The sequence below is a fragment of the Mixophyes fleayi genome, chromosome 2, assembly GCF_038048845.1.
Source record: "Mixophyes fleayi isolate aMixFle1 chromosome 2, aMixFle1.hap1, whole genome shotgun sequence".
NCBI classification, from domain to species: domain Eukaryota; kingdom Metazoa; phylum Chordata; class Amphibia; order Anura; family Limnodynastidae; genus Mixophyes; species Mixophyes fleayi.
The window spans coordinates 374,513,419-374,522,598 of record NC_134403.1 but is presented as its reverse complement, the minus strand read 5'-3'; the positions used below and the strand labels follow the sequence as shown (position 1 = coordinate 374,522,598).

At 43.8% G+C, this 9,180-nt stretch overlaps 1 protein-coding gene across 1 annotated transcript; it reads right to left on the bottom strand.

Annotated features, from left to right (window-relative positions):
- Nucleotides 1–1,781: 1,781 nt before the first annotated feature.
- Nucleotides 1,782–8,143, bottom strand: RPL19 (ribosomal protein L19). The gene is made up of 6 exons (XM_075197479.1): nucleotides 8,045–8,143; nucleotides 5,929–6,035; nucleotides 5,727–5,849; nucleotides 4,977–5,097; nucleotides 2,918–3,028; nucleotides 1,782–1,981 (listed from the first exon to the last, which is right to left on the bottom strand). Exons 1-6 carry the CDS (start codon nucleotides 8,047–8,049, stop codon nucleotides 1,855–1,857), a joined length of 594 nt encoding a protein of 197 aa, XP_075053580.1. The 5' UTR covers nucleotides 8,050–8,143; the 3' UTR covers nucleotides 1,782–1,854.
- Nucleotides 8,144–9,180: the final 1,037 nt, after the last annotated feature.

The window sequence follows — 9,180 nt, the reverse complement described above, 5'->3', positions numbered from 1 at the left end:
CAGAGGGGAATAAGGGTCTTCAGGCCCCCATTTGCCAAAGCTGGGTGGAGGGGCCATGACACCCCTAACACATGAAGGCCCCTTCTAAAGCAAAGGTCTTCAGGCCCAGCTCCACTGCAGGGCTCAGGTGGGACCCTCTCCCAGAACAGAGCCTCTGATGACTGGGTAGAGGGCTGTCCATAAGGGTCTCATGAACATCAAGGACAACCCATGTGAAAAAGAAAAAGGTTTCATCTGTGTATTAAGTAAATAAATGCAGGGAGATTAAATAAAACTGCTGCAAGAAATACTGTACCACCCGTGCGTGTGGTATTCCCCCCCCCCCCCCCCCCCTACCACCCGTGCATGTGGTATTCTCCCCCCCCTACCACCCGTGCATGTGGTATTCCCCCCCCCCCCCACACCACCCGTGCATGTGGTATTCCCCCCCCCCCCTACCACCCGTGCATGTGGTATTCCCCCCCCCCCCTACCACCCGTGCATGTGGTATTTCCCCCCTGCCACCCGTGCATGTGGTATTCCCCCCCCCCCCTACCACCAGTGCATGTGGTATCCCCCCCACCACCAGGGCGTGTGGTACCCCCTACAGGAGCATCGCCTACTGAGAACACCTTTAAGCCCCTAATGTAAAGTCTGACCCCTGAAAATGATCAGCTACAAAGGTTACACTGGTTATAAGAATAAAGAGTTGTACTATTTTGCATCCCTCTAAGACTGTAGTTATGACTCTGAAGATGCAGAGGATTGATAAGGCCGTGGCAGAGAATATTCACATTAATGACACAAGTCATCTTATACAACACAGCAGTAGAAACTTACAGTTAATCAGCCCAACTCCCAAATCTCTGCTCCCTCTACAAGAAACATAACGATGGGGGAATTTCAAAGATTCTGTCTATAGATTTAGGTGCTCCTAAAACACAACACAGGTAAACCCCACGTCTTACTAGCTAGAACAGTGACAGTAAATACATACAAGACATCCGAGATGATAGTGCATCCTCTAACTAAAACTTTAACAGTGCTGCTACTTCTTGTATATCAGATAAGGCTCACGTCAGAGCCCCACTAAGATTTGAAAGCTTTCTTCATTATCTGATGCAACCAAGACTCAACTAAAAACTAGTAAACGCTCTTTGATAACGTCATCTGGTTTTTAATTCTTATTTTGAGGGATCTGTCCCATCTCAGATATACTTAAAGCACTTAGTGCTGCTCCAAAGAGGGAAAATGACTAAATTGCGATATAGGTCTATTTCCTTTATCAAGAATTACCTGCTGTATTAGTCTTACTTTTACTTACATAAAATGGACAACTAAGCCCAACTTGATGTATGAAAGGGGCATGTTTAAAGCAGTTGTCCAAAATATCTGGTCCTGTCTTACTCCTCCGGGGGAAAGCACACAAAAGCCAAATACAAAATAAGAACCCAACGTTACAAATTCATGGTTTGAAATAGAGGAGCCGTCTGGCTAAAACTTAACTGAGTAACAATTTGTACTCGCAATCGAAAAGACTCAAAAAGGAATTCCATTTTGTAGATTACATTTGCACTTATGCAGGATAGAGAAAGTATAACAGCCAGTAGTTAAGTGGGGATGAAAGGTCCACTTTTTAATCAAATAATTTTTTTTTAAATTAAAGTTAACCAGGAGACAATTGTAACTAATCAAAATTGGCCCAAAAAATTGTGAATTCATAAACCTCAATTATTCAGAGTTTGAAGAGTCAGTCATTTGTGAAGAGGTCTGAGAATACTGTCAGTAATGATGAAGACACATTGTAGGGTGAGTAGGTTTATTGAGCTAGCACAGGGCAGTACTCTGTACACACACACACTGGGGGGCAGGGAATTACTTCTTGCTGGACTCCTCTTCCTTGGAGAGGGTCTTGATAATTTCTTCTTTCTTGGCCTGGAGTCTCTCCTCACGACGCTTCCTTGCCTCCTTTGTCTTGGACCTGCGAGCTTCTGCCTGGTCACTGCAGAGAGAGGGAGGGATATTATTGTACTGCTGGAAGATATCCTGCACTCTGCTCAAATAACCACTATACAGGATAACACATCACTGTAGGCCACACATCCTTTATCCCAGCACTAGCGCCCCCCATACATGGAGCGTTGGGGATAAATCCCAAAACAGCTCGGCCATCGTTTATACCTTCATGTGTTCCTCCACCCTCAGTCAGAGCCCAGCACCATCATTTAGTAAAAGGTCTCCACTTATATAGTGGTGAACTCAGGATGGATTAAGTTACAAGCTGCCCTTAATTCTGTGTAAGCCAACTGTGATTACACAAAGCAATAACCACAATAAGCAGGAAATCTGCAGAGAAGGTTCTTTTAAAGCAGCATAACTGATGGGTTAGACCAGCTGTTGTCAGAATACAGCATTGCAGTAAGTGTTGGAGCTAATTAATAAAGCAAAAATCTTGCAGTTTTTTATTTTTACAGCGCAATATTTTAAGTTGCTTGTTTCCCGATGTTACCACACGTGCACTGGAGAGATGCAAGAGGTGCCAATGGCGTACATAGCGCTCTACTGCTCCTTGTAATGTCACTATGGCTTTATATGGAATTTTACAGCTAAAAACTTGGGCATTGTCACTATTTGCTCCTCGGCTAGTACTGTGAACAGCAGAAGCCTTAAACTGCACTGTTTCATGGATGTATAAAGAGTCACATGGTGGGAATTTATCCTTGAAGAATATCCAGTCAGAATACAAGTAATTTTAGGATGTGGAGCAGTTTCCAGAGATAATGTGATCCACAATCTTTATAGGCTTTAAAACAGCCACTCGTACATTGCAGGTTCTTCTAAACCCCCCCAATAAGTTCCATGCAATCCAGACACCATACAAATCTAAGTAACACATTAACCCTTGCAGACACTATGTCAGCCACCAGGGGGTACTTACGCCAACAGCTTCTTGCGAGCTTTGTCAGCCTTCAGTTTGTGGATGTGCTCCATAAGAATACGCTTGTTCTTAAACACGTTACCCTTCACCTTCAGATACAGACTGTGGTACCTAATACAAAAAAAGAACAGTTTTAAACACCAAAGTAACAAATTTCCCCTTTGAGTCAACTGTACATTACACAATACAACTATATATATTTTCATGTGAACCACTAGATTGACACTTAATAAGTATATTGTACGAGAATGTATCAATCTATGGCAACAAGACAAACTTACACCAATACAGAGATAGAGCCCTGTACAAACCCAAAGTGTTGATTTATGATATCCAAGTCTATCTCAGACCATGTAAACACTGTTACATGTACTAGACGTTTCCCATCTGACACAGAAGATCTCATCACCATGTCCCAGGGACTTATGAGGATATATATGGATCCGAGATCACTTTCCTCATGTGTAACCAGCGATCGTTCTCTAGAAGAGCGTAGGATCACGGTTTTACACGGGACGTGTACGTCTTCCAACTGACTGAAGCTCTATGTTGTGACCCAAACACCAACATTATACAGCAGTATAGGGGTTAGAAGTATAACTGCAGACATTGCCCCTCAGCAGGACCTGTACAGCAATGAAGCAGACCTCAAAATAGAACGTAAGAAAGGAATAACAAAGGACCAGAGCTCTGGTATCCCATCCTGCTTCAGCTGCATTGTATTGCGTTAAACTGAATGCAAAGACCGTAGAGGGGCACAACAAATACTGCACTGTAAGTTATCTCCAGGCTGAAGAGACAACAGTCAGGTAATACAGTCCATGGAGACACAGGATTAAAGTTTCTGAAATTAATATCTTTGAATTTTATGTATTAAAATAAAAAGTAAAGAAAATGTTGATTTGTTGAGATAACAAAACCATTGTGCACAGACTGACACGAGGCGGCCAAAGTACTAAAACTAAATGGAAACTTACCATTTATTTCAGTATTTTTTTTAAATGGACAAATGGATTTGTATTTTGGTTCCACATTATCATGTGGATAATAGACTGATGGTTATTTTTTTCTTTTTAAAACATGATAGATACTAAATTATGCCTAAACCATACAGTCAGCACTTCCTGCATGGCTTAAGGCTTAACAGCAGGGCAGTTGATGCGACACATTTGATTCATAAGTACTATACTTGGGGGAAGTCTGGACATAGGAAGAGAACTTGGTGAGACTGAAGGAGAAGGATAGTTAGAAGTGACATATAACCAAACTCAGTGCAGTTAGTCTGCAGCAGGGATACATACAGGGCCCTGCCCTCAATCTTTATTACCGACACTAAGCTGTGTAGGGTTATTAACACAGCAGGATAGTATGTGCTACCAAAAGATATTCACTAAATAGATGCGAAATGTAATGTAGATGAATGTAAGGGTAAATACCTAGACCATGGTAATTAAGCCAGTTACACATGTCATGATATATAGCTGAGGAGACAGATGAAGAGGACTCAGTAATACTGACAGAAAGCAGAGTGGAGAACATAGTACCAGTATGAGCTACACTAACAACCCACAGCCTGGACGTGTACCAGATGGTACGTTATCTAATTACACCACGTCTTCAACACTGGGTAGTTTTGGGAATTTCACCAAGAGTAAAAAGGATCATTTGAGTCTAAATGTGGGCAGCTTAAGGGGAACTGAAGGGTTAAAGAGGTTAGAGAAAATGTCAGTGACCCTGGTACCAGGTAGTATGGTACCCAAGAATCCGGCCACAGTGCCCTGTGTGAATCAGGACACAAGATCAAGAACAGAGTTGAGGCCAGGTTATGAAATGTTATTGGAATACCGGTCAGAGGGGCGAGCTGTGTGTAACAGTGGGGACGTTAGTATGGTTTGCTATTTATTAGAGAATAACAAACTTTAAAGTTTTCCTGGCTCTTACATTCCACACTACACTAACAATGTAAAGATAGATCAGATGAGTTTTTTTAAATTGTTTCTGCTTCATAAGTTTCACTCAATAGTTTAACAAGCATTTCCCCCATCACATCAGTCCTTACATGTGCCTGTCAATCTTCTTAGACTCGCGGTAACGACGGAGCAGGCGGCGAAGAATTCTCATCCTCCTCATCCATGACAGCTTCTCAGGCATACGAGCGTTGGCAGTACCCTTTCTCTTACCTGCAAGGAAATAAAAACGTTTCATCACCTGGTTTTTAAAACCCAAATTGAACGTTTACATTTGAAAAAAAAGACGGGGACAGAAGTGAAGTTAATGGGTACTTTTCAATGGTGTATAAATGTTACAACCGAGACCATCCAATTCTACAGACAACCTCCTAGCTGATAACTCCCACACGAAGTGGAGGGCAATATAGAATCTTAAAACAAATTCACATGTGCCCCAAAAATAAGCAGAAATTGTAAGTAGTGAGTGAATTAAGGAGAAATAGTAGAGTATGAAGGGGGTCAAACTCATGATTGTTTTAACGAGTATGACTTTTTTTTATATAAGAAATAACAGTGGGACCATCACATGTGTTCCAAGCTTTAACTATACAAGTATCATATGACCCAACTTGACAACAAATGTGATTTTAAACAGACTTCATTACGCTGGATAGGTAGGGTCATTAAATCACAGCAAGGTGCTCAGACACAGCTTAAGACCGCACGTAAGTATCGGCATAAAACGTTTCCACATGTAACTACACTAATGGGCGATTTTTATAATAAACCAAGCTATATATTCCACTAACTGAAGATAATCCAAGCCGGCTTTGCCCCATCTGTAAATGCACAAAACTTACCGATGCCCATATGTCTGCCCTTCCTACGTGCGAGGGTATTCTTACGGCACCGAGCACGAGAGTGGACAGTCACTGGTTTGCGGATAATCAGACCATCCTTCACCAGCTTCCGGATTTGCTGACCTACGTGAGAAGCAGTGAGAATATAGTCACCGGGGCTGGAGGACAGTAAACTAGATGAGAGGACTGGGAAGACACTTACGGGAGTTGGCGTTAGCAATTTCATTGGTCTCGTTGGGATCCAGCCATACTTTCTTCTTGCCGCAGCGCAGGACGCTGGAGGCCAGCCTCTTTTGAAGTCTGAGCATGCTAAAGAAATAGAAGAGTTCATTTAACAAGCAGAAAGATGTAGATTAATTCCTATACCCCACCACACTCAAACGCTCCCTAAAGCAATAGCAGGAAGGACGTCTCTTCACACAACCCCCCCCCCCCTGTCCAATTTAGTTGTTCTTTTTCTAATTAATGCAGAGTTCAAGCAACTTTCATTGCAAGTTACCAAAAATGTTTGAGATAAATTGGTAGGGTTTCTACTCCTTTACCACCTCAAAAGCCAATTAGAAATAAAGACAGTCACACAATAACTTGGGACTTTTGTGAAATGGAGTTAGAGAAAATTAAACGCATGGGAAAGTTACAAAAATGTCATTGTAATGTTCTTAAGATATTAATTCTAAAATGTTTAATGCTTATCAAGCAGTTTAATCCTTGATCCTACAAACCTAAGGCCATATACCTGCATGACACAAGCACTAGGAAAGAGTACATGAACAGCATACATCTTCAAAACACATTTAGAATTGAGCTTTTACTACTGTTGTATAGACCACTGTATAATTTCCAATGCTCGGAAATGGAAAAAACACCATTTTGAAACACAGCAATGCAACAAGTAAAGGTACCAAAGGATATAGTAACACTAAGGAAAATAAGTCGTCAGATCCATGAATGTTTTACATGCAAACAAAACAAACAAAAACCAACAATATGCATGTGTGTATGTGACCCATTAGCATACACCACAGAATTTAACTGGGTTAAAGACATATGGTGCTACTATAGGAAATGTGCCACAAACTCCATATTGGGAAATATTTCTATATTGCAAAAAAGCTGCACAACTCAAAGCCAAGATGAATGAAGCCATCAACGTTAGTAGAAATGTTTAAGAGCTTCTAATTGGAATAATTATATATCCCATTTCAATATGAACACTCAGCAATTGTCACTTTTAGGACATACAAGACTAGCTCAGAGTAGATGTTATAAAACCTAACATAGGCCTAAGCACATCAGTCGGACACTCAAGATAGATACAAATAGATATATACCAATCACACCAGATGCTGTAACTGCAATTTAAAATCTGATGACCATAAAACATGTCCAGACTGGTCATAGCAGACATCTGACACCAGAGCGAGGGACACAGGGATCTATGTATTAAAAGAGCTGCAAATCACCATATGAGAGATTGCTCTGCACCCCCAACACCGCAGCCTCAGTGAATGGAGGATGGATCTTACACCAGGCCGGAGGGGTTACAGCCGGATCCCATAGAAAGTGACAGGTAATATCCTGAGATGTATTTACCTTCCAGCAAAACGTTTCAAAGCTGGATGCAGAACTTCAGTCCTGATATCAATACAGTATATGGGGCTGCACTGAGCTATGCCAGGAGAAGCCTTATATCTCCTGCCAGAAACCCTTCCTACATTGTTGCTGTCTCCATGTTATTGGCTGATCACACTATAATACACAGACCCCCCCAGTGACCATCAAAGCAGCATGTTCTAATGTAGAAGGATGGAAGAGATCTCACAGGAGCCACATACAGGGGCATCCACCACATTACATGGAGAAACCTACACATGGCCCAAAACACAGTGTATATATGTGTGTATAAATATATATAGTATGTGTGAGGTGCCTATGGCAGTGTGTGTAATATATATATATATATATATATATATATATATATATATATATATTACTGTAAGGGAACCCTGGTCCCCAGTGATATATATAGAAGTGTTTCTAGATATTTACACACATCATAAATATACGGATTAGACCCCGCACATGCCAGTCACACTATACACACATACACACAGATGCCACATGTCAGCGTCCCTCAGGCCCCCCACAGCCCCGGGCCACAAATAGGGCGGCCCGCACTGAGGGAGGATCACATCGGCCAAAGACCACATCGCACGATGCCAGGACTGCACCTCTCTCCTCCCCGGGGTCTCAGGGGCCCCTTTCGGGCGGCCCCGGGCAGGAGAGCAGCGGTTCCCCCCGGACACCCCGGCCCTCACCTCATGGCGGCTGCTCTGCTCCAGTACGGAAAGGAAAGGAAGTGGCTCCGGCACTACCATTATCAGGAGGGGTGAGGCCACTGCCCACCCGGGGAGGTGCTCGGTGCTGTAGTGACCCGCCGAGTGTTCGCAGCCCCGGTATACGGCCGGCAGACATATAATAACCACATACAGCAGCGACACGGGGACATCTGCGGGATTAAACACCTGGGAACTCGTCATTTCTATAAAAAGGACTCCCCCATACAGATAAAATGGTCTGGTCTGCCATTCACGCATGCGCAGTGCGATCGTCAAGCACAGAACAACGTGGGAGGGGTGAAGGCAATCATAAAATGGCGACCGCGAAATGTATACGCCTACTGCGCATGCGCAGCACAGTTATGTATAATATGTATACATCGCACATAGCGCATGCTACATACATCCCGGTGTTATAATAACATATGATCCCGCTTCCCACTTGCTCTATCATACATCCTGGACACCGCTGCACTGCGCACGTGCGCCCCGGGGTATGCCGGGAAATGTAGTCTCAGCTGTAACTTCTCGCTCCGCCATTTCCTCCTCTCCGTCACGTGATCCCAGTGGCCATGGTAACAATATGAAGCACCTGGTCTCCTTCATCATCATCATCACCATCACCATCACCATCACCATCACCATCACCATCACCATCACCATCACCATCATCACCACCACCATTTATTTATATAGCGCCACTGATTCCGCAGCGCTGTACAGAGAACTCACATCAGTCCCTTCCTCCTACCTGAGCCAGGGGTACATGCACTGGTGGTAGGGGGATACCACAGGCACTGGTGGTAGGGGGATACCACAGGCACTGGTGGTAGGGGGGTACCACAGGCACTGGTGGTAGGGGGGTACCACAGGCACTGGTGGTAGGGGGGTACCACAGGCCCTGGTGGTAGGGGGGGGGTACCACATGTACTGGTGGTAGGGGGGATACCACATGCACTGGTGGTAGGGGGATACCACACGCACTGGTGGTAGGGGGATACCACACGCACTGGTGGTAGGGGGATACCACATGCACTGGTGGTAGGGGGATACCACATGCACTGGTGGTAGGGGGATACCACACGCACTGGTGGTAGGGGGATACCACATGCACT